Source organism: Dromiciops gliroides, chromosome 6, assembly GCF_019393635.1.
Source record: "Dromiciops gliroides isolate mDroGli1 chromosome 6, mDroGli1.pri, whole genome shotgun sequence".
NCBI classification, from domain to species: domain Eukaryota; kingdom Metazoa; phylum Chordata; class Mammalia; order Microbiotheria; family Microbiotheriidae; genus Dromiciops; species Dromiciops gliroides.
In genome coordinates, this window is record NC_057866.1 from 11,921,579 (window position 1) to 11,947,982 (window position 26,404).

Genomic DNA, 26,404 nt, shown 5'->3' on the forward strand with positions numbered 1-26,404 from the left:
AAGAGGATCCAGGCCCCACCTTGAATCTGAGCCTGTTTCTCAGGCTAGAATGCCAAGTGGTCCAGCTTCTATCTCCTCTCCCTCTATTTCTTCTACAGACAATTCACCTCGAGAGGAGGCAGAGAAGCCCGAAATTCTTCCCTTTCAAGAGATCCTCACCCATGATTGAAAGGGTACTATATGTAGTAAAGCTCAGACAATATACACCTTTTGGGCCCAAAGATTTGAGTTTATGGAAATGAAATATTCCTAAATTTGATGAGGATCCCACAGAAGTTATCAATCAGTTTAGAGCAATTTTCAGAGGATATCAGTCCACTTGGGGTGATGTTACTGATCTCATGGAAACGATATTATCCCCAGGGGTGTAAAACCTAAAATTTCTGACTGTGATGTTTAAAATCTAATGAGTGGCCACCTAAAATTAGAAGCTTTGGCACCAGTCTTTAGGCATTAAGCATTTATTCAAGTATATTAGGGGTCAGCAATGGGGGGGAGGGGAGCAGCCTTCATCTAGCTATCAAAGAGCAAGCATCTGTCCTCCTGCCAACAGCCAGTCCCTGAACCAAAAGAGCAAGATCCTTTTCCACTTCCCCCAGAAGCCCCCTGTGAAATAGGAAACAGGGCCATCCTCACACACAGTTCCAAGCTAATTGGCTGATAGCACTGATTGACATGACTAAGAGGTGGTAACTTCTGGATGCCAGGCCACTTCCAGATGCTAAGTCCCATGTTTTTTTTTTTTTTCAGGGCAAAGCCGCCCTGGTTCTCACAATGTCCCTCTCAGCAGGGGGTGAACTCCTTAAAAACATCAGGAAAAGTTACTACTTGATGCCCTTTAGAAGACCCTAACTGGGACCCCAATATCCCTGAACATTTTGATATGTTGCAGGAAGCAAGGGAAACTTTGTTGAAGGCAATGGAATCCTGTGCTAGTAATACTGATAACTGGCAAAAATTTATAGATACAGTTCAAGAACCTAATGAAAAACCTAATATACTGTATGACAAACTGTGAAGAGTACCAAGCAATATATTAGACTAGACCCATTGGGTTCTAGAGATGCCCATTTTATGCACTAGTCCTTGCCAGGAATACAGAAATATTTTGAAAGGCAGTGTCCAGGTTGGAATGCCCCGAGTACTGACAAAATTAAGGAAATAGCAACATATATTTATGAAGGAAATGAGAGGGAAGAAAGGAACAAACAGAACATTTTAGCTCTATTACAGGAAACCATGAGACCGTGAGGTCAGGTAGTTGAGAATTGCTATCAACCCCAGTATCACTATCAACCCCCTAGATTTTGCTATTACTGTAATAGATGGGGGAACATAATGTGGTACTGTAGGACTATGCAAAGGAAACAGAACCGAAACAGATATAGTTTCTCTCAGAGAAGTACAGAGAGGCAGAATCAAAATAGATATAGATCTTTTCAGGGGGGTACAGAGAGGCAGAGTCAAAACAATTATAGACCCTTTCAGAGGGATATAGAAGGGCAGAATCAGAACAGTTATAGGCCCTCTCAAAGGGGTACAGATCAGAGAGATATATAGGACTGATGGTGTAGGAGAATCTGAAGACTTTACCTTTCCAGACCCCGAGATATTTAGCCCTCTTGTACCAGTCCATTCACCTCCCCAAAGTAATGAACCCCATGTAACTTTTAGGGTTGGGGATACTTATTATGATTGTTTATTAGATATAGGAGCCATGTGGTTCAGTGGATAGAGCACTCTGAGATCTGAGATCTGGCCTCAGACACTTGACACTTACTAGCTGTGTGACCTTGGGCAAGTCACTTAACCCCAATTGCCTCACCAAAAAAAAAAAAAAGAAGAAGAAAGAAAGAAAGAAAGAAAAAGAAAAGAAAAGAAAAGAAAAGATACAGGAGCCAAAAGATCAATCCTAGTAAGCAAACCTGACCCTGAATGTACATCTATTGGATCTCTAAATGTAGTTGGAGTCTCAGGGAAAACTCAAACAGTTACAAAATTAACCCCTCCCATGGTGTCTATGGGTCCATTAACAGTAGAACATTCATTTCTACTTATGCCAGACTCTCCTGCAAATCTATTAGGTGTAACCTCCTTTGTAAACTTAGAGCAACCATATCTTGTTCCCCAGATGGTGGCATTTCCCTGGAATTCCCAGAGGACACTGTTCACTTTCTGCCAATTTTGATTACAGACACTCAAGGAACAATAAGGGATATATCCAAAATCCCCTCTGACCTTCCTGAGTCCCTATGGGCCTCATCCTCTACTGAAGTGGGGCTCCTTAAATCTTCTATGCCTGTTACCTTTAAAGTTAAAGGGGGACCACCCCCATCCATTCCACAGTATCCATTGTCTAAAGAAGCTATAGAAGGAATCACCCATATAATTGAGGCTTTGAAAAGCCAGAGTATTATTGTTCCATGCCATCATTCTGCATGTAATACTCCCATTTTTACAGTTAAAAAACCCAAGCCTGGGTCTGATGGTAAACCTGTTTATCATTTCATACAAGATCTTAGAGCGATAAACTCTTATGTAATACTGAGACATGCCATAGTCCTTAGCCCTGCATATGATGCTACATGCTTCACTGTGGTAGACCTCTGCTCTGCCTTTTTCTCTTGCTTTCACCTGGAAAAATACACAGTAGACCTGGACTAGACTCCCACAGGGATTTGTACACAGTCCTACATTATTTTCCCAAATTTTACAGAAGAATCTGACCTCCATTACCTTTAAAGGCTCCACTTTAGTACAATATGTTGATGACTTACTTTTAGCCTCCCCTAATGCTGAAATCTGTCAGGAAGATAGCCATCACTTATTATTAGAGCTACACAAAAGAGACCACAAGGTTTCTAAGTCAAAAGTACCATGGTGCTTGCCCCAGGTAGAATATTTAGGTTTCATTCTGGCTGCTGGAACTCACTCTGTCTCTCCTGAGTCCAGGTCACTCAAAAACTTTCTTCCCCCACTACTAAGAAGCAGTTAAGAGCCATTTGGGGAGCTACAAGCTTTTGTAGACAGTGGACCTCTTCTTTCAGGGAGCTCACTGAGTTAGTTGAGAGCCAGTGAAATGTACTCCTGGAAATATTGACTCATTCCTGGTTGTTCAGCCCCTGGGGCAGTGACAGCAATCTGGTGGCAAGATGTCTGGGTGGAAGATCAGGGATGGATGTTTGAATTTCCCCTCTGAGCTCCTAAACAGGTGAATTCCAAGGGCCATCCTTGATTCCAGAAAACTAATATGATATGATATGAGGGGCAGGGGAAACCTTGGGGTCAGAATGTTGCTTAGGGTATCAGACAGGATCATTTTGTCAGTTTTGCTGAACTGTTTTTCTAGATCATATGATTTTGGCAAGTTATGTTGTCTGTGCATAGACAAGCATCTTGAGGGGTAGTTATGGAAAGAGCTCTCCTTTCCTTGGAATTTCCCTCAGCATGGGGCTTTCTCTCTGAGATGCCCTTAGGACCAATGGTTTCTGGCTGGGTTCACTTCCAATTTTTTGACACTCTAAAGAGAGCTACTATAAATATTTTTGTACATGTGGGTCCTTTTCCCTTTTTTATGATCTCTTTGCAATGCAAACCTACTTGTGGTATTACTGGGTCAAAGGGTATTCACAGCCTCTTACCAATTTGGGCATAGTTCCAAATTGCTCTCCAGAATGTCAGAAGAAGTATTCTTATATTTCTTTTTTTGATAATCAGTATTTTTATTTAAAGTTTTGAGTTCCAAATACTATCCCTTCTTTCCTCTCTCCCCTGTCCCCTCCCTGAGTCAGTAAACAATCAGAAATAGGTTATATATGTGCAATTATGAAAAACATTACCATATTAATCATTTTGTACAAGAAAACTTGAAGAAAAGAAAAGAGTGAAAGAAAGTGAAAAATAGCATGCTTCAGTCTGTGTTTCATCAATATCAGTTATTTCTTTGGAGGCAGACAGCATACTTCATCATTAGTTCTTTGAGATTGTCTTGGATCAGTGTATTGCTGAGAATAGTTGTCATTCACAATTCTTCATCAAAGAACTACAAAATCTACAAAAATACAAAGTGAAACAATCTTCTGGCTTAACATAACTGAGAAGATTTTCAGGAAAGGTCTGTCTTACCTGGGTTAAAGGGGAGTGCATCTCAGCACAGAGGGTGTCTGGGCAAACCAGCAAAAGGCTCTTAGCTACAGCATGGATCACCAGCTTAGGATCCTTGATCCTAGCTCAGCAAGCTAGTGGCATAGAAGGCCAATTGTGAGGCCTCCAGCTTCAATGCAGAAGGCAATCTGCCAACTGAGCTATCTGTTACCCAATAGGCCCAACTAGGCTGAGCCACTCTAGTGTAGTGAGCAAGATGTAAGCTGCTAATATTTCAGAGCAGAAAGCCAGGGACTGGGACCCTCGCCCCCAGCAAAAGAAGCTTGGAATAGTGTGTGCTGTAACCCAGAAAAGAACTCAACTTTAAAAGACATGAAAGAGGCTAAAATGTGAATAAGAAATAGAAAAGAAACCCTCACCATATAAAATTACTATGGCAACAGGGAGGACTAAAACATAAACTCAGAGGAAGACAACAATATCAAAATGCCTACACGTGTGGTCTTTAAGACCAATTGATCTCAAGAACAAAAAGCCCTCTTGGAAGATCTCAAAAAGGACTTTATTAACCAAATAAGAGAGGTAAAAGAGAAATTGGGAAAAGAAATGAGGGTTATGGAAGAGAAAGTCAATAATGCCTTAAAAATAAAATTGGATAAATGAATAAAAGGAGGTGCAAAAGCTGACTGGAGAAAATAATTCCTTAAAAATCAGAATTGGGAGATCGGGGGCAGCTAGGTGGCGCAGTGGATAGAACACCGGCCCTGGAGTCAGGAGGACCTGAGTTCAAATCCGGCCTCAGACACTTAAGACTTATTAGCTGTGTGACCCTGGGCAAGTCACTTAACCCCAATTGCCTCACTAAAAAAAAAAAATAAATAAATAAATGAATAAATAAATGTTGAAAACTATCTTTAATGTAACTGGAAAAAAGTAAAATACTATGAAGAAATTTTTTTTTATTTAAAAAGAGATAGTTTTATTACTTCATTGCCCATTCTTATTCCCTCAACTTCATTTCTTCTCTTATTGACATTGCTATAATTTCTAATAATTTCTAATACTATATTGAATAATATTGATGGTAATGAGTATCCTAATTTAGCTGCTGATCTTCCTGGTAAAGTTTATAACTTATCCCAACTACAAATAATGCTTTTGATGGTTTTAGGCATATGCTTCTTGATCACTTTAAGGAAAAATCTACTTATACATATTCTTTCGTGTTTTTGATAGAAATGAGTTTTGGATTTTGTCAAAAGCTTTTCTGCAGGGTCAGCTAGGTGGCACAGTGGATAAAGCACCTGCCCTGGATTCAGGAGGACCTGAGTTCAAATCTGGCCTCAGACACTTACTAGCACTGTGACCCTGGGCAAGTCACTTAACCCTCATTGCCCTGCAAAAAACAAAAAATAAAAAAGCTTTTCTGCATCTATTGATGTAATCATGTGATTTTTATTATTTTTGTCATTGATATAATCAATTACGTTAATATTTTCCTTTACATTAAACCATCCCTGTATTCCTGGTATGAATCCCACTTAAATACGTGTATAATGTTTGTGATATATTATTGTACCATGCTACTTAGCGTGTTATTTAGGATTTTTTTCCTGCAGGGCAATGAGAGTTAAGTGACTTTCCCAGGGTCACATAGTTAGTAAGTGTCAAGTGTCTGAGGCCGGATTTGAACTCAGGTCCTTCTAAATCCAGGGCTGGTGCTTTATCCACTGCACCACCTAGCTGCCCCCTATCTAAGATTTTTGCATCCACATCTTTTAAGTTAGTTGGTCAATACTGCTCATTCTCTGTTTTTTTCTCTTCTTGGGTTAGATATCAGTGCCATATTTCTTTCATAAAAGGAGTTTGGTAGGACTCCTTCTTTCCCAATATTCATTTAATATTGAAATAATTTGATCTTTGAATGTTTGGTAGAATTCACTAAAAAATTTATTTGGTACGATGTTTCATTTTAGGAAGCTCATTCATGCTCTATTCAATTTTTTTTTTCTAAAATACATCTATTTAGATATTCTATTTGCTCTTCCGTTACTTAATTTCTTTAGCACTGCTTTTCTTCTCATGAAACTGTACAAAATATGGGCTGCCACAGTAGCTTAAGAATTGGAATTGTGAGTCTCCCACAGAAATATGGAAAAATTCATGGAGGGCAGCTAGGTGGCGCAGTGGATAAAGCACCAGCCCTGGATTCAGGAGGACCTGAGTTCAAATCCGGCCTCAGACACTTGGCACATGTGTTCTCCTCACATGGGCTCCTTCTTCATGTTCTCTACTTATTCTTTTTTCCATGGATGGTACTTATAATTACAAGAAAATATTCTACATTGTGGTAAAAATTATTTGCGGTAAAGATTTAATGTTCCTATTTTTAGCTAACTCATTTGGGAGGGGCCACACCTGGCCCACCCCGAGGTTACAAAGGCAGTTTTTTGAAGGACTTCCCCTTTTGGGGGAGGGGAAATTGAATGCTCCTGGAAGAGAGGCAGGCTACTTCTGGTATGTGAGCTTGCTCTCGTTCTTTCTTTTGGTCCTGGCTCTTGTGGTGGTGTGTGCTGGTTCTCGGTCTGGCAGGCTCCTCAGGCTTGGGTGAGTTACTTACAGAAAACCCTAAATTCCTTTGAACTAGCTAAATTGGAAAGGGTCTGGGTTAAGCTTAGAGTTAAGAATATCTATCTGTATTTCTATTTTCCTATTTCCTCATCTTTGATTGTTAATAGTTTCACCTTTGTTGTTTAATTAATTCCCAAGTAATAAAATCTGATCCTTTTGTGAACTAAAACTTAGAGGCTCCTTTCTTATTGGCCTGGGAGAAATATCTAAAAAGGGCTGCTCAGAGGGGAGGTTAAACCTCAAAGGGTCCCTCAAATTTCTGGGACCCCAATATTAAGGCGAGTCACCCAAATAACGCTCCAAATATCCAATTTTGGTCCTCACACCATGAAATCTCACTCTGCTATTCAGGTCAGTGTGTTTTCTTTGAGCTGATTGTGTCCTCTGGCTGAGTCCTGATTGGAAAAAAGCCATCTGTAGGCACTTGTGAGCTATAGAGTTATGTGTGCCTACCCACAGAGGACTTTGTGGCCCTGCCTTAGACAGTCTTTTGGAGAGCTCTCCCTGCTGTCTGCAGAGTTTCTTCAAGGGGCATTGCCTCTTCAGTGGGCATGCATGAGGAAAATCAACCTGTTATATGCTTATGTTCTTACATTCCTTGTTCAAGATTTTGCACTCTTGGCAACCATTTGGGTGCCATCTATGGTCATATGGATCTCACCAAAAGGAAGCAGGAGTCATTTGCAGTGATGCCTGTTGGGAAATTACCTTTTATATGTTTAGCACCTGCTGCAGGAGGACATTCATGTGTTGTCCATTACTATAATCACTCCACCTCTGAGTCTCAGTTTCCACATCTGTAGAAAGAGGACAATAATACCTATAGTACTTGCCTCACAAGTAAGTCCATTTCACAGATTAGGAAACTGAGACAGACAGGCATCAGGCACTTATTAAATGGGTGACCCTTGACAGGCAGAGTGCCAAGGGTCACCCATTTAGTAAGGGTCTAATGCCTGATTTGAATTTGTCTCACCTTAGCTCCACAATACATGGTGAGTCTAGTTTTTCCTCCCTATTTTCCCTAAAGCCCTTCAGCTTATCTATTGAAGTATTGAAGCAGCTGGTGAGTTACTAAAAGTTAACATTTTACTAAGCACATTGCCCTGTTTGAGTGATCTTTTGACCCTATCTAATCTGAAGTTCAAGGTTAACCTCTGCATCATATTGTGTTGTTTAAAATCTAATGTGGGTTCTAATCTGTCCCCCCCCCAGTTTTGGGGGGAAAGTAGCTAAAACCACTGATAAATTCAGCAAGAGTATAGGCTTTTAAGGATTTATTAAAAGATATATTATAAGATAGTGAAGAGAGATAAAGATTGAGAACAGATTCCTTATAGCAAGGAAATCCTAGCTTTGCTAGCAGCCCCTGTGAAGTTCTGCCACCAAGCCAATGTCTTGAACCAAAAGAGGAAGCTCCAGTCCCCCAGCCTCAGTTTCCTACTTCCTGTCTTCCTCCCCGTCATGGGAGGTTCTTCAAGTTGATTGGTCGAGAGTGGTCTCCTGTTGATGTTGCAGTCCACAGCCTCAGGGTTGGCCACATGTGGTCTCAATTTAATCAACCTTAACTAGGTTCATCTTCTGAGAACAACACCCTACTCAGGGCCAGCCAGGTGTGGTCCTGATTTAATCATCATTAAGTCTCACCCATTCAATCAATTCCAAATCAATCTTCAGTTGGGGCTCCTGAACATCTGCAAAGTCCCATTATTTTATCACAATATGGATAGATCTTTATTTTGTTTCACTGAGAAAATCAACCATATTCTCGTTGTCATCTCACAGGAATCAGGAAGATGTTGGCCTTTGGGTCCAAGCACTTTCCTTTCTTTGATGTGGCTTAAAGCTGGTTAAAGCTTAGAGTAACTCTGGTCACCTGGAGATCAGGTACAGGTGGCAGCAAGGCTATGGGTACAGATCAGTCCCCTGAACAAGCCTTTAGACAACTTCAGTGAGCTCTACCACTAAGCAGGATCTTGGATGGTTTCCACCTGACCTTGTCTTTGCCATGGCTTTTGCCAAATTTCTGCTTAGGTCCAGCTGACCCTGTGGCCTTTGGTCTTGGTGGTGGGCTGAAGAGATGTCAGCTGCTCTCCCTAATTGTTGATCCTGAGCAAAAGCCCCTGGGAAAATTTTACTGCTGCTAGGCAGTGGGGTGGAAGTGTTGACACAGACACCATCTTCCCCAAGTGGGTCAAGGTCACTCACACATTTGCCACTGCAGGACCCCATAGTATCCTTTCATTCCTGCCCTTGGGGAAGGCATCTTTGTTGGGCTCCTTCAGCTTCCTGCTGTCTGTATGTCAGCTCCCAATTGCCAGGGCTCTTCTCTCCTTATGGGGGCATTTTTTGCTTCCTTCTGTAACTGTGTGTATTTCTCTCTTAGATGTGGTATAATCTTATTAAGCAAGTATTTGGGGTACAATATGCCATGCTAAGGAAGGTGAGGGAACATGGGGTGGAGACAGAGGGAAATGCCCTCCCTGTGCATCGCCCCCCCCCAACCAATGGTAGAAGTATAGCCCTAAACAAAACTCTTTCCCCCTTCCCAGAATGTGTCCAGACCTAGCAAACTCAGCATTTTCTCAGTTACCAATGGGCAGGACCATCTTTGGCCAGGAAATGGCAAGTTTCCCTTCTAATTCCATCAGGGAAACCCTTTAGCTTTGTAAAGGGCCAAAAGGAAAGAAACTCATCTTTGCAATTCCTAGAACATCTAGTACACCTTGTTTTCCTCTGTTAGATCTCTCTTACCTTCTAAGATTACACCATCTGAGACTGAGGGGAGCTGGGCAAGGGGCATTATTGGACATGACTGAAACGACTGAACAACAAACAATGTTCCAGGTACTGTGCTAAGTGCTGAGGGTACAAAGAAAAGCAAATGTGAGCTCTCAGTGAAACAGGGAGAGACACCATGCAAACAACTGCGTATGAATAAATGGCACAGGACAAATTGGAGATGATTGATGGGAGGCAGGCAGTGGAATAAAGAGGGATTGGGAAAGGTTTCTTCTATGATGAAAGATTTTAGTTGGGACTGGAAGGAAGCCCAGGAAACCACGTGGCAGAGAAGAAGGAAAGCATTCTGGGTGTGGGTGAGGTGGTAAAAAGCTCATCACCCCAAATCACAGACTTGGAAGAGAACCTTGACAGTCTCCACCTCTTCATGCAGTCATCATGGAAACTCTGCCTGAAGCCCTGCCAGCATGGGGAGTCCCCAGTCCTGGGGCAGCCACAAACAGGAGGAAGCTATTCCTGAGATCAAGCCCAAACGTATCCCTTTGTCACTGCCACTGTTCCTGGTTCTGTCCTCTGAGCAAAGCAAATCAAGCCTAATTCTTCCTGTGCACACCTCTTTGGGTGCTGGCACCCAGCTAGCCCATGCCCCTGAGCCTTCACTTCTTCAACCTAACGTGGCCAATTGCTTCAACTGATAGTCAGATATTACAGACTCTAGGCCCTTCAAGATTCCCCATGCTCTCTTCCAGATCTTCTCCAACTTATTGATGCTTTTCTTAAACCTGAGTGCCACTTTGTTGGAGGGCTTGAAATGGCTGGCAGAAGAGTTTGTCTTTGATCCAAAAAGCAAGAGGATACACTGGAGAGTTTTAGGGAGACAGAGAAGGAAAAATTAGAAATCACCTTTGAGTCCCCTTTCCAGACTGAAGCATGGGCAGCTAAATTCCCCTGGAAATACAAATTCTGTTCAAGGGGGAAACTTTTGGAGCAGGGACTGTCCTAGGACAGGCTTCAAGCCACTGACTTCTACATGGGGACACTCCTTGCATTGAGGGTTATGTCAAGTAAACAGAAACCGGCTCTCTGGGGAGTATTCTCTGGGACTCTTTATTTTAAGGATATTTTAAGGATATTCTATTTCTTTGTCTGAGTTTGGGTAGTGTCCCCAGATAGAAGATGATCTCATTGAGAGCAAAGCTTGCTGGGTTTTGCCATTGTATCTCCAGTGCCTAGCACTCAGTAAGTATTTAACTAATACTTCTTGACTCCTTCATACTTCTGAACCCTCCAGGGAGCCTGGAGTCCAAGCAGGACCACTGGTGCTATAAATAATGGATGCATTGCCTCCCCACCATGACAAGAGAAAAGCCAGGTTTGGTTACAGTCATTTTCTTCTCCGTCAGAATCTTGGAACAATCCTAAAAGTGGGTTATTTTCACCAGGCTGTCACCCGAATCTCTTGGTCTTGCTACTTCTCTTGAATGTCTTCCCATGAATCAATGGAAAGAAAAGAAACAAATGTGAGTGTGTATAATGGAAGGAAGGGAAAGAGGATAGACATTTATGAAGCACCCACTGTGTGCCAAGCACCACCCTTAATTACTTTTATAAATATTACCTCATTTGATTGGTTGGGAGGAAATTTATCTACAATGGGAGGCCAGGAGAATCTTGATAGCTATTTGATGGCTAGCAATGCCTTTTTGTTCAATGAGTTCATGTCTTTAGGCGCCCCCTGGTGGCAATCCCTACACCAGCTTCCCCTCACCCTCTGGAAGGGTAGATCTGGAAAGGTACTGAAAGCAATATTGGTCTTGCTCCTGGAAAGACCTTGTCAGTTGATTCCCCTGTGGATCCATTCACCCTCCCCGTGACTTTCCAGACCAAAACATTCCTCTAAGCCCACTATTCTCTAATGCATGTTCTCTTACCCTAGTAGAATGTAAGCCCCTTCAGGGTAAGAACATTTTGCTTATATATTGGTTTTCCAAGTGCTTAGAACAAAGCTGTATGAAGCGCACAGTGAGTGTTAAATAAATCCATGCATGCGTGATTTCATTCATCCAATCCAGTTTCCTCTTTTTACATATGAGGAAGATGAAACTCGGGTAAGTTAAGTGTCCTTCCAAGATGCCACAGGTGGTACTCACCCACATTCTAGATCTTGGATGGTGTCAGGCATTGGCTTGTTCCTGGTTTCAGGGAGGAAGAGGAAGACCACTAGGCTGGCAGTGATGGCTACAACTGCAAAGATGATCCGTGGCATGGCTGGCATATATTGCTTGAGTATATTCATCAATGGAGCCAGCATTGCCCCAATCTGATCTACCATGAGAATAAATCCCCCAGATATGTTCCTGTCAGGACAAAAAAGATCTGATTGTCCTAGATTCAACACCTGTTAATATTCCCTTCCTATAATTCCCTGGTTTTTTGTTTGTTGTTGTTGTTGTTGTTTTGCAGGGCAATGAGGGTTAAGCGATTTGCCCAGGGTCACACAGCTAGTAAGTGTCAAGTGTCTGAGGTTGGATTTGAACTCAGGTCCTCCTGAATTCAGGGCTAGTACTTTATCCACTGTGCCACCTAGCTGCCCCCTATAATTCCCTGTTATTAGAATCTGTAGTGTGTACTCATGGAATGCTGAAATTCTTAAAAACTGCAGGAAGCTCAGGGGCTCCTGAATGTTATCAATTGGAAGAGAAAGAAACTTCTGCTCATTCCCCAAATGATTTCTCAGCAAGAAAGCAGATATGTTCATTTCAACTTTTAACAATTGGAGTGACCCTTCTCTCATATCTCTTTCCTAGAAGAGTAAGTTCCTGTAGGGTAGGCCCTGTTGACTAAAAAAACTAGGAAAACTATGCACAATGAAGACAATACTATTAAATGGAAAGAATTGCAGAGTTATGAAAAGACACTCCCTCCCTTCAACTCCTTTGAGTTGAGATTTGAAAGGTACACAGGCATGAAATACTCTAGACATTTTCAGACTTTTTCTAGGGATCAATCAGTTTTACAGATTTTTTTCTCTCCTTCCTATTTTTCTTTTAAAAAAATGTTCTCTGTTATATGGGATGGTTCTCTAGGAGAAGCAGAAGGAGAAGAATAAGGGGAGAGATTTATCACTACATTTTAAAAAGGACTATGCTCATCTTCATTTTCAGAGATCATAATAAAATCCTTTCTTCTTTTCCTCCTTCCTTTCTCTCTTCATTCCCATTGTGCTCACTCTCACTTTTCTGTTTCTCTCCCTACCATTATTTCTCATTCCTTCCTTCCTTTTCTACAGGCAGCCTAATGTAAGGGATAGTTTATTGGACCTGGAGTCAGAAAGACTTGGTTTTGAATCCATGAACCCTGGCATGGACTTGTATAGACTCCAAGCATTGGTTAAAACCTCAGTGGCCATCTAATTCAACTCATGCAAGAAGAAATCCCCCCTATAGGTTCAGCATCTGTTGGAAGGTCTGAAAGAAGGAGGACCTCACTATCTCTTGAGGCAGCCCATCAGCAGGGACAACTATGATGCTAGGAAGTTTTTCCTGCAAAGACTAAATGTGCCTGTGAACATCCACCATCACTCGTGGTTCTGACTTTGGTTAGGGCCAAACAGAACAAGGCTACTCTCTCAAAAAAAAAAAAAAAAGACTAAATATGCCAATCCCTTCACTTGCTCCTGTTATGCCAGAAGCCCATGGCCCTTGGCCATCCTGGATTTCCTCTTCTGGATACATTGACATCTGTGGTGCCCAGATAAGATGTGCCAAACACACATATATGGTTTACATTGATCTGTATTCACTTTGATCTCCTCAGCACAATGCTCTTGCCTGTTAAAGTTCTTTTTTTGTTTTTTTGTTTTTTTGGTGAGGCAATTGGGGTTAAGTGACTTGCCCAGGGTCACACAGCTAGTAAGTGTTACGTGTCTGAGGCCGGATTTGAACTCAGGTCCTCCTGACTCCAGGGCCGGTGCTCTATCCACTGTGCCACCTAGCTGTCCCTTAAAGTTATTTTATATCCTGACTCTCTCTGCCAGTGTGTTAGAGATCTCTCCTACCTTTAGGCCATTGGCAGATTTGATGAGCAGGCCATGTATGCCTTTATCCAAGAGACTGACATAAAGAGTAAAGAGAACAGGGCCAGGCACAGATCCCTGGGGCTCTCCACTGCAGACTTCCTGCCACATTGACAATGAACAATTAAGAACTACCTTAAGATATAGCCATGAAAGCAGTTCTAAATAGCTGATGCATCCTCATATAATCCATGTCTCTCCATCTTTTCCCAAGAAGAATGAGATATTTTACCAAGTGTTTTGTTAAAATCAAAGTAAACTCTATCCACAGCATCCCCCTTATCTGCTATTTCAATAATTCTGTCCAAAAAGGAAAACCTGGGGCAGCTGGTGGTGCAGTGAGTAGAGCACCAGCCCTGGAGTCAGGAGGACCTGAGTTCAAATCCAGCCTCAGACACTTGACATTTACTAGCTGTATGACCCTGGGCAAGTCACTTAACCCCCATTGCCTCAACCAAAAAAAAAGGAAAACCTATTTTAATGTGACATGACTTGGTTTTGATGACACCACCTTCCTGACTCTTCATAACTAATGCTTCCCTTTCTAGATATCCATAAACCATCTTTTAAGTAGTTTGTTCCAGAATTTTCTCGGAATCCAAGTCAAGCTCATGGACATACAATTTCTAGTTTCTGTACCTTCCCTTTTTGAAATAGTCAAACATTTCTCCTCTTATCTTGTGGCACCTTTCCTGTTCTCTGTGATCACTGATTATCACTGACAAAGCTCAGTCATTAACCTATTGCTCTTACATGACTTGTTCTGGCAGGATCCCAAAATGCAGTTCATCTGGCCCAAGTCATTGAATTCATCACTCTTGCTGTCCCTTACTTTCCTTGGGTACAGCTAGTGGCATGCTGGCAAATGTTTAACAAAAAGTTCTCCTGGAAAGAGTCTGTCCCTCTTGTGAGTCTTTTGCTCACACACCAACTGCTTGATCAAAGATTATTCAAAGAGAACCACAGGGAGTCATCTGAGTTCAATGACAGAATACCTGACCATGCTCCACCATTAATATTTGGGGTTGCATCAGGCTGAGGGCAATGTGTAAGCCTGTAAGGGATGGGTTCTTATTGGTCAATCCCTGTTTAATATTTCTTCTTTCACATGCCATCACAGACTCGTGTGAGACAGGGATCAGCATAGACAGATCTATTTGGTGACCACCTGCCTTCTAGGACCTCGGATACCCATGTGTGAGTTGTTTATAATAAATCTTTATTATTTGCAATACTGGCTGTGACCGTACCATTATTCAGTATCTTTTATCTTGGCTTATGGAGGAACTTACTCCTCCTTTCCTGGAATCCAACAAGTTGAAGCTGCTAATGTTTTAGGTTGGCTACTTCTTGAGGTTGACTCTAGTCCTACATCTATAGAAACAGCTTCGTGTGCTTCATTCCAAATCTCCCTCTGAAAACTCACTGTAACATGGAGGGGATTCTGGATCTTCAAAGGTCACATGAGACAGAACCCATGGTGGCCTCTACCAAGCTGGAAAAGTTTCCTTGTGGGTCCAGGTACAATCTCTACCTTTCTTGTCTGAGAACTAGTATGAAAGGTTTCATGTCACCAATCATCAGTTTGGTTTCAAGGAAAATGGAAGTTTTTCTCCAGTGTCAAAAAATGTCTGAGAGAATGGTCTTCTAAGTTTGAGAGGAGCTGATATTGGTGTCGGGAGGAGGGAGGTCAAGATCTCTGGACCTAGAAGGTGAGAGCCTGGTTATGTCAGAGAAAGCCCCAGACAAAATCTCCCTGGTTTGCCACAAGGATCTAGTCTCTTGTGTCTCTCCTCATCCCCCCTCCTCCCAGAAATGGCAATGGCTGCTTCTTTTCCCCAAAATTCTCTGTCCTACCTGACTACTGTGGGTAGGAGCTCAGCATAATAGACAGCGTTACAGGAAATGCAAACCACAGCACAGACGATTGCCAGCATTACAAAAACCACACATGCAATTCCTATAAAGCAGAAGACCAAAAAATCTCAATAAACCAGAGTTCAACACAACTTGGAGCCATTCATTTATTTGGTCATTCATTCATTTATTCACCCTCTTAATTCACATATTCATCCATATAATCATCCCTCAATGTATTTCTCTCTTTGTTTATTACCTTCATCTACCTACCCATTCATCCATTTATTCTAGTAATATTTCTTATTAGAGGCAGCTAAGTGCTGTAGGGACAAAGACAGAAAGATCTGAGTTCAAATCCTACCTTAAAATTGACTACCTGGGTGGCTCCAGGTAAGTCATTTAACTTCTGTCATCCCAGTTTCCTTAAGCTATAAAATGGGGGTCTTGGCATCTACCTCCCAGGGTTGTTGTGAGGAACAAATGACATAATACAAGTAATTTGCAAACCTCAAAGTGCTCTCTAAATGGTAAGTATTGTTTGGGGTTTTTTGGTAAGTATTATTTGTTGGTTTCATTTAGCAAATAGTTATTGTGTCCTTACTCTGTGGAAGGCTCTGTGCTAAGTGATGATGTGGTAATATAAGATAAATTCAACAATCCCTTCTTTTCAGTAAAGCTGAATTCAAACCAAACTCCAGCCTTTTATTCATGATTCCTTCCATTCACTTGTTCATCCTGTCCAACCGTCTCTCTGTCTCTGGGTCTATCTACCTATGTATCCATCCATGTATCTATCTACCTACCTATCAATCTAATTTTTTTTTTTTGCTGGGCAATGAGGGTTAAGTGACTTGCCCAAGATCACACAGCTAGTTAGTGTCAAGTGTCTGAGGCTGGATTTGAACTCAGGTCCGCCTAAATCCAGGGCCGGTGCATTATCCACTGCACCACCTAGCTGCCCCCAACCTATTTTATCTATCTATCTATCTATCTATCTATCTATCTATCTATCTATCTATCTATCTCTCTATCTGTCTGTCTGTCTTTCTATCTGTCTATCTCTTTCTCACTCTATCTCTATTTACCATTCTTCTCTAGTCATCTATCTTGGCCTGGGTTTGAATCCTAGTTCTGCCATTTATTAGCTCTGCAGCTCTGGGCAAATTGGTTCTCCTCTTTGAGTCTATTTCCTTTTCTTTCAAATGAGAAGGTTTGGGAAGGCACCACGGCACAATTGAATGATTAATGCCTTTGGAGCCAGAAGTCCTGCATTCAAATTCCATCACTTCTTGTGTGACTTTGAGCAAGTCATTTCAATCCCCTAGATTTCGGTTTCTTCATCTAAAAAAAATGGGAAGGGGCAGCTAGGTGGCTCAGTGGATAGAGTACCGGCCCTGGATTCAGGAGGACCTGAGTTCAAATCCAGCCTCAGACACTTGACACTAACTAGCTGTGTGACCCTGGGCAAGTCACTTAACCCCCATTGCCTCGCCCCGCAAAAAATGGGATTTGGATTAGATAGAGGTCCCTTCCAACTGTAAATCTATAACTCAGTGACTTAGGAGTCATAAACTTCTAGTCTTGTCACTGGGAAACAGCCTGAGTCTATGATTTCATCCTTGTGTGGGTATAATGGGAACATCAAGGTAAAGAAATTCAGGCTACTAACTCAGCTTGGTCTTTTCTCTGTAATCTGTAGTCTGTGAGTTATCAAGTGCACTGAGGAAGTAAGTAAAATGTATGAATAATTTAGTCACTTTTTTTGAAAACCGATCCTGTTTATTTCATTATTTTCTTCCATGTTGTTATTATTGTTCAGTCATTTTTTAGTTTTGTCTGACTCTTCATGACCACATTTGGGGTTTTCTTGGCAAACATACAGGAATGGTTTGCCATTTCCTGCTCATTTTGCCAATGAGGAAACTGAGGCAGACAGGGTTAAGGTACCTGCCAAGGGTCGCACAGCTAGTATCTGAAGCCAGATTTGAACTCACTTAACCACAATTACCTTAAACATCCAGGGCCATGGATAAAGCACTGGCCCTGAATTCAGGAGTACCTGAGTTCAAATCTGGCATCAGACACTTTACGCTTACTAGCTGTGTGACCCTGGGCAAGTCACTAAACCCTCATTGCCCCACAAAAAATAAAAATAAAAAACAAAAACAAAAACATTCAGGGCCATCTCCAGTCATCCTGATATATGTCTTTTTTGGGGGTGGGGGAGCAATGAGGGTTAAGTGACTTGTCCAGGGTCACACAGCAAGGAAGTGTCAAGTGTCTGAGGCTGGATTTGAACACAGGTCCTCCTGAATCCAGGGTCAGTGCTTTATCTACTGTGCCACCAGCTGTCCCCCTTTTATATGTTTTGCCACTGGACCCAGAAAGCTCTAGAGGACAGAGTGACACTGCTGACACTGGGAAGCCCTCCATCACTTAAATCCCAGTCACTGCGAGTCATGGCATCATCTATTAAAGCCATAGTCCTGTTCAAGAATGAAGGTCAAATAACAGTATTGAGGAGTTAAGTGATTTCCCAGGATCACAAAGAGTGTAAGCATGAGAAGAGACTTGAACTCAGTCAGTCAATGAGCCTTCATTAAGCACTTACTACATGTCAGGCACTCTGCTCAGTGCTGGGGATGCAAAGAAGGGCAAAAACAAGGTCCTTGCCCACGAGGAGCTCCCATTCTAGTGAGGGAGATAACCTGCAAACAACTAGGAGTGTCCAAGAGACAGACAGTGGGAATGGGAGGTACTTCCTGGCTAGGAGAGCAGATCTCCATTTCCTTTGCCTCTCAGGGACTAACTGTCAAGGAGCCCATAATACCATCCATTCCTTCTTCATGCTCTCAGGTTTAGGTTAGAATGAAGGCCACTAGGGGGCAGCTAGATGGCGCAGTGGATAGAGCACCGGCCCTGGAGTCAGGAGTACCTGAGTTCAAATCCGGCCTCAGACACTTAACACTTACTAGCTGTGTGGCCCTGGGCAAGTCACTTAACCCCAATTGCCTCACTAAAAAAAAATAAATAAATAAAATAATGAAGGCCACCAGAGGTACATCCTTTCCCCCCACAGTCCCTTGGAAGAATCAAGACTCAGTTTCATTTCAGTGTCCTTATCTTCCAAAGGTAGAGGTAGAGGGGGAGGTCTGAGCAGCCCAGGAAGGTCACAACCAAGCCAGCTTTAAGGATGGGCAAAAAGTTTCCCCTCAAAGATGACAACAACAGCAATAATAATAAAGTTGATATTTATATAGAGCTTACTGTGTGCCAGGCACTGGGCTAAGCACATTACAAACATTATCTAACAAAAACCCTTGAAGTAGGTTCTATTATTATGCCCATTTCACAGATGAGGAAATGGAGCCAGGCAGAGTTTAGATGACCTGACCAGGGTCACCCAGGTGGGAAGTATCTGAAGCTGGATTTGAACTCAAGTCATCTTGACTCCAGGCTCAGCACTCTATCATTGGGCTACCTAGCTGCCTCTTCTCTATCCCTTAGGCTACCTAGCTGTTGCTGATCCTGTGCTACCCCTACTTTCCCTTTTCCCCTTGCCTCAAAGCCCACTCTCTTACCTTGAGGCAGAAATGCACTGGGAAGTATGAAGAGTCCAGCAAGGAGGTAGAAAGCCCCTGTTGTTGTTCGACGACCAACGCAGTTCAGGATGATCGAGGCCCCAAACCTGCTGAGGAAGCTGGAAGCTCCCAAAAGAACCTGGAGCATTTGAATATTGCGCCCCAAGCTGTGTAGATCCAGAGAGAGTCCATAGAAAAGCATCCCTGTTGTGAAACTGCAGCAGATAGTGGGGAAGGGGAGAGAATCCATCACACTTGGAACCCAGGGCTCACCCTTAAATGCAGTTTGGTTCAACAAGCCTTTATGAAAGACCTGTTGGATGCCAGAGTCTGTACTAGGGGCTAGGGACACAAACCCCTCAAGGAGTTGATATTCTGCTGGGGGTGGCAATGCTCCATGAATGCAGCTAAGTGAATGCCAGATACATTCAGGAGGGCAAGGGGATCACTAAGTGGAATGATCAGAACAGGCTTCAGTGGGAGCTGGTGCCTGGGGCTGAGCCTTGAAGGTAGTCAAGGATCCCAGAAGGCAAAGGTGAGGAGGGTGTGTGTTCTAGGCATAGAACAACTGCACATAAAGAGACACCGAGTGGGTGATGGAATCCCAAGTTCAGGAAATAGCAAGAACCTCATTTGGGGGTGGGGCAGCTAGGTGGTACAGTGGAAAGAGCACTGGCCCTGGATTCAGGAAGACCTGAGTTCAAATCCAGCCTCAGATACTTGACACTTAGTAGCTGTTTGACCCTGGGCAAGTCACTTAACCCTCGTTGCCCCCAGGAAAAAAAAAAAACATTTAGTTTGCAATGTACAGAGTGTAAAAGGATATAATTTTTTTCTTCAATAATATTTAATTTTTAGCAATTACCATTCGATTCAATTTTTAAAATTCATTGTGATTTTTTTTTTGTTTTGAGTTCCAACTTCTATCCCTTTCTCTCTCTCCCTGAAATGGTAAACAATGTGATATAGGTTATGCATGTTCAATTCTGTAAAAAACTGCCATGAGCATTTTATGGAAGGAAGGAGGGAGGGAGGGAGGAAGGAGGGAAGGAAGGAAGGAAGGAAGGAAGGAAGGAAGGAAGGAAGGAAGGAAGGAAGGAAGGAAGGAAGGAAGGAAGGAAGGAAGGAAGGAAGGAAGGAAGGAAGGAAGGAAGGAAGGAAAAGATAGTAATCTTTGATTTGGTGGGCTATCTATTCTACCTGCCATTGAGGAGAGATGGAGGATGAGAGCCTTGACAAAGAGAAGAGGCAAGGGAGATTGCTTGAGATGACCTATGTCACCACCACTTGAGAAGAGATGTAGGTTTGTTTGTTTCCTTGTTTATTTTTTTACCATATCTGCAGTTTCATAGATGATTAAGCTAGTGGGTAATGAAACAAATTCTCAGTGGAAATTGTCATTTTCTCTGCAACTTAGTCTGAGTGACTTTTGTAGAGCCCTTACAGGTTAAGGCATTACCCAGAGACACAGGACACTCCCAGGATATGGGAGAGGTGTGCCTTAGTCTGAAGGAAGGTCTACATCCACTGCCCAGTCCTTAAGGGGAAAATACCCTCTTCTTCTACTGAACAAGCTTCTATTCATCATCAAGATCAAGGTCTGTGGTTTTAAAAAGATTCCAAACCACTTTTTAATGCTTTCATTGAGTTCAGAGAAATTATTATTTCCCCAAGTAATCACCTTCTAAGACTTTTACATAATCAATATGTTAGGAATCGAATGGAGCTCATAACTTTCTGCCCTTATTGAATTTTTCTTTCTTTTTCATGTCCCTTCTTGCCCTAATGATAACAGAGGGGAATTTATACTATTCATCTTCCTCATCTCACAGTGAGCTTTTGGGCTCCATTGGCTTAGGTACAATTTATGGGAAATTTACCATCTCTACAGAAGAGACTTTATAATATGCTTGGCATTCAAATGTGTTTGTCTTGACAGCTGTAGATACTGTCACTTATCTAATTGTGCACTGATGCAGATCTCTACCTGTCCTTACCTTCCCATTCTATGGGATTCTTGTCTATGTCCTCCAAAAAGTTTGCCACGGTGGGATGTTTTCCTTGCCCTCATCTCATAGCCAGGCCATATTATCTTCCTCTCACAAATTCCCTAAGGACATCTTTAATTCAGAGTTTCTCATTGGCTCTATTGTCCACAGTCATTATGTGCCTTCCTATCCCCCACTGGGTGATATTCATTATAGTTCTTTGAAGACTGGAGTTTCATATCTCCCTGCCATATACAATGCTGGTAGTATATCAGCATTAGAAAAAAAAAAGGGTCTCTATTTTGGTGAGACACTTATAGTCATTAAAGGAGTTTTACAGTCTTTTGAAGGCAACCTAGTATGCTTCACTCTTCCTATTGCTTTCTTGGTTCATCACATTGGTCACATGTGAATTAGATCATGCTATGAAAAAGGGAACATTTTCATCAAAGGGAAACATTCAAATATAAAAGAGAAGATGCATTGGGGAATCCTGGGGACCCTGGAGGAAAAGGGGCACCTTGTTGTGGATTAAAATGGGGAAAGATGTTCTCAAGCCTTCACATAGGACAAGAGCTACAGGATAAATCTGAGTTTTTCTTTTTAAGTGGCACCAAAGGTATCTTCAGAATGATACATGATTGTACCTGACATGTAGGAAGAGTGAGGGAAAAACAGCTGAGCAGCCCCAGTGCTTCACTGATACTTAGGAAATGTGAAGAGACCTAGAGGAAGACTGACAACTGAGTTGCACAGTGGGTAGAGAGCAAGAACCTGAGTCAAGAAGCCCTGAGTTCAAATGCAGCTTCAAATACTTAATAGTCATGCAACTCTTATCCTCAGTCTGCCTCAGTTTCCTCCTCTGTAAAATGGGACAATAATAGCACCTATCTTGAATGGTTGTTATGAGTGACAAATGGGAAGATATTTGTCAAATGCTTTGCAAATCTTACCGCATCATTATAAATGCTAGCTATCATCACCTTTATCACTCCACCACTTTGGATAGATTGTGATTCACAAAATAGTAGATCTTCAAGAGAGATTTAGGAATCAAAAGGTATAAACAAGTACACGTGCTGAGAAAGGTGACAATGGGTTTAAATATTCAAAAGTGGAGGAAGAATGCATGTCCCTGAGGTGCTGAATCCATGAAAGCTTAATGATAATTATCGGATTCCTAGAGATAGATTTCCATGATCACTTAAGAAAGTGCTAGGGGTTCTTCTTGGCCCGGGTTTTCTCCTCTGAAATAGGACTAGATTGAGTGCCCGAAGAGGGGAGCAAAGATGCTGAAGGACATCATGCTCTTGCCACTTGAAGATCACCTAAAGACAGTGGGGATGGTTCATTTGGAGAAGAGAAGCCTTGGGGAGGAGAGACATGAGCGCTGCCTTCAGGGACCTGCAGGGCTGACACATGGAAGAGAGCAAACATCTGCTCTGCACGGCTCCAGAGGCAGAACTAGGAACTATTATTGGTGGGAGTTGCAGAGAGGTAGATTGTAAAAGACCTCATGATACTTAGAGCTGTCTGAAGGCAGGACGGACCGTGCCAAGAGATAATGGATTCCCTCTCACTAGCAGTTCTTGGGCAGAAGCTGGATAAGAGTTAGTGGGGCTAAGGTGAAGAATAGCAGTGAGTGACTTTTTTTAGTCAGATTAAATTAAATGGTCTCTGAAGGCTTTTCCAACTCTGTTGCAGAGTTCTTTCACTTGTATCTGACTCTTCATCATGCCATTGAAGGTTTTCCTGGCAAAGATACTGGAGTAGTTTGAAATTTCCTTCTCCAGCTCATTTTACAGATAAGGAAACTGAGGTAAACAGACTTAAGTGACTTGCTCAAGTTCACACAGCTAGTATGTATCTGACATCTCATTTGAATTCAGGAAGAGGAATCTTTCTGATTCCAGGGCTAGTGTTCTAGCCACTGTGCCACCTAGCTCTAAGATTCTACTATTTTGTGAATCACATCTAAAAGATTACAGCTCAGCCTGTGCTTTTCTACTGCCAGGTTAATGTGTCTACCTGAGAGATACTTTTGGGGTTGCTGGTAGGCTTTAAAATTCCTCATATATTATAGGGAACCTACCTCGTCAAGGACAAACAGAGGATTCTTGCACGCAGGATGGGGAAGCGAAATAAATCCAACAATGTGTAATAAGTTTGTCCTGCATCCAGTTCTTTCTCCATGGTGGATCTCAAAGCCTTTTGGGAGAAAAGCCAAGGATAGAGTCAACCTTCAGGTTAGAGTGTGGAAGAGCACAAGGAAGGAGAAGAAAGGATTGGGTCAGTAAGAGATTCTAGGCAGGGACTGGGACCAAATAAGAGTTCATTGGCTTTGACCCCAAAGCCTCATCAAGCCTTTCCTTACCTCAATGACAAGCTCTATAACATGCCCAGGGGAGCCATGCCAGTGACTAGAGGACCAGAGGAGTACTATTGAGAAGCCTCAGGCAGTGCAAGATCAGCAGAGACAGCAGGCTGTGCCCAGGTCTGTCACTACAGTATGAGGGGCACACCTTAGCCCCATATTTGCCCTGTGGGTGCTCCTCCATGGAACTACTGATGTAAATAAATGGAGCCCTCTGTGCACCATCGGTTCATTTTAAGAAAACTTTAATGGAAATGCATCATAGGCACTACCTGATTGAGATGGCTAAATGTTTTTGAGAACTTAGTCACCTCTAACATATACACATCATAAAAGCTTAAAATCAACACAAGGGAAAATATTAGCTTTAGCACTGGCCTGGAGACAGAAAACCTAGGTTCAAATCTTGCCATTTATTCTTCCTATGTACCCTAAGCCAGTCCCTTATTCTCCCTGTGCCCATGTTTTTTTTCAATTTGTAAAATGAGGAAGTTCTGGGACAGCTAGGTGGTGCAGTGGATAAAGCACCAGCCCTGGATTCAGAAGGACCTGAGTTCAAAGCCAACCTCAGACACTTGACACTTACTAGCTGTGTGACCCTGGGCAAGTCACTTAACCTTCATTGCCCCATCAAAAAAAAAAATGAGGGAGTTCCCCTAGAAAGCAGCTGAGGTCTCTTCCAGCTTCAACTCTGTAAGTGTATGGTCCCTGAATATGTCCTGATCACACACATTCCCTTTGTGTGTGTGTGCCTCTCAATGCATATGGAGTAGGGAAGAAAGAGTGATGACTCTGGAGCCAGAATACCTGGGTTTAGATCCTTTCTCCCTTTTATATTTCTATGAACTGGTGCGAGTCACTAACATCCTCTATGAACCTCAGTTCCCTCATCCATAGCATGAGGGGTTTGGGCCATGTGACCTGAAGAGACCCCTATTGGGGATTTAATATTGTATGATCTCATGTTTCCTGAACATGTCCACTCTGCATATTGATGCACTCACTGTAGTAAAGAGATTAAATGTATTCCCCAGATTTATGGGGGAAAAGTTTTACTGATATTTTGTTCTCACACTATTTCATTAAATGCCTTTGCTTTGGTTCATATTCATTGGTGGGGCAGTAAAAGCAATCATACCAATGGGGGCTCATGAGCTTTGGTTCTGAGAGGATGTAGCTTAACAGAGAGAACACCTTGCTTCTGTAGTATTTTCCCCTCCCCCTTGCAGCAGGACAGAAGGCTGAGGCTTTAGCTTGGACAGAGGGCACTTTTCTTTCAGTTGCTGTGACAATTTGGTCCCATTGTAATTCAAAGTGTAGGACCCAGGGATGATCCTGTTTGGTACCCCATATATGAGTTAGGGAAATTCCCCTTGGAGCTACATATAGATGAGGGACCTGAGGCCTAAGAGATGAAGGGGCTTGTCCATAATGACCCAGTCAGGATGTGGCTGAGGAAGATTTAAACTCATGTCTCCTGACCAAAGAACATAGTCTTCTCTCCACATTGTCTGCAGGGGCTGGCTTTTATGCATACCTTGTGATCCTGTAATTTATTAGAGCACAACTCATAGAACTCATTTCATTGAGACTCTTTTTCTAAATTGGACATGTGTGAGTAGGTGATCCTTGGCATCCCAAGTCAGAGTTTGGGGCAGCTTGGTGGCCCACTGGACAGAGTATTGGCCCTGAAGTTGGGAGGACCTGAATTAAAATCTCCCCTCATATACTTAAAAGCTGTGTGACCTTAGGTAAGTCACTTAACAACTATTGACTTAAATATCCAGGGCCATCTCCAGTTGTTCTGATGTATATCTTGCCACTAGACCCAGATGGATCTGGGGTTAGACTGGTGACCTTGCACAGCCCTCCCTCACTTAAATTCAATTCACTGCACTGCATGACATCACGTTGATGTCATAGTCCTCTTCAAGAAAGAAGGACAAGCCACAGTTAAGCTTGCTGTGGGGCCAGAGGGAGGCAGGGAATAAGCACTTCTTAAGTAGCTACTATGTGGCAAGCAGTGTGTTTTCCAAATAAAATCTCGTTTAATATTCATTATATTATTGTCCCAGGAACCATTTTACGTTATCTCCATATGGAGTGGCAGGACTAGGGTTAAACCACTGAGCAAGGAAGACATTAGGGAAAAGAAAGCAGAAAGATCAGAGAGGAAGGAACATAGAGAATGGCATTTAAGACTGGAGGGGAGAAGGGCAGAGGGCTGCAAGGATCCTCTTATAGCAGAGGAGAGAGATTCCATTCCCGACCTCCACTAGGGCATCCTCACACCTTCCCATAATTCAGGTACCTCTCCCCCACTCTGCTTTCTCTCTGACACAGCTAGGCAGCCCCAAAGGTTGATGTCTTCAAGTAGGCCAGTTTACTGTGGCCTCCAAGGACCCTCAGTCCCCCAGTCCTTCTACTGGCCCAGCATGGTTTAGAAAGCCAGCCCAATCCCTTACCTGTTCCCTTGTCCACCAAGACTTGGAGAAACATCATCAGAGATTGGACATTCCTCTTGGTAGGCCCCTGGCTACTAGGCTTGACTTGAAAAGTCACCATTTCCCACTTGCCAGCCCTGGCTCCTCCTTCCCCTCTCACCTCCACAGTGAGGGTCCGCTTCTTTACTCCATTGATTTTTGCAACTTGTCTGAGCACCTTTAAGGCATCATCACATTTGTTGTGGACAATCAGCCATCTAGCAGACTCTGGCAACCACCTAATTAAATAGTGCATGGCAAATATAGTTAATTCTTTATTCCCTGCATATTCAAAGAGCCAGTTGGGATTTGGGGGTTTGTGGTTTTTTTTAGTTCTACAATTAGTTCTAATTACTTTGCATTATTTAACATGCAAAAGAAAGTAATCAAGTGTAAATGCTTTCATCCCCAAACCTCTGACAAGATGACCAGAGATCAACTGTACCCCTTCTGGATTTTCTCTTTAAATGAGTCAGGGCAGGTTTTTCTTTTTTCTTTTTTTTCTTTTGTTTTGTTTTGGTTCAGTTTGGGTTTTTTTGTTTTGTTTTTTGGGGCAATGAGGGTTA

The 26,404-nt window shown here is 42.5% G+C and overlaps 1 protein-coding gene across 1 annotated transcript in view; it reads right to left on the reverse strand.

Annotated features, from left to right (window-relative positions):
* Positions 1-10,568: 10,568 nt before the first annotated feature.
* LOC122731059 (steroid transmembrane transporter SLC22A24-like) overlaps positions 10,569-26,404 on the reverse strand; it is a 32,672-nt gene continuing 16,836 nt past the window's right edge. The window contains exons 5-10 of the mRNA XM_043970876.1: positions 25,960-26,077; positions 23,074-23,189; positions 18,994-19,208; positions 15,410-15,512; positions 11,628-11,834; positions 10,569-10,962 (exon numbers count right to left, since the gene is read on the reverse strand). Coding sequence (XP_043826811.1) covers positions 10,896-10,962; positions 11,628-11,834; positions 15,410-15,512; positions 18,994-19,208; positions 23,074-23,189; positions 25,960-26,077 — 826 coding nt within the window. The 3' untranslated portion in view covers positions 10,569-10,895. The remainder of the gene's footprint in view (positions 10,963-11,627; positions 11,835-15,409; positions 15,513-18,993; positions 19,209-23,073; positions 23,190-25,959; positions 26,078-26,404) is intronic.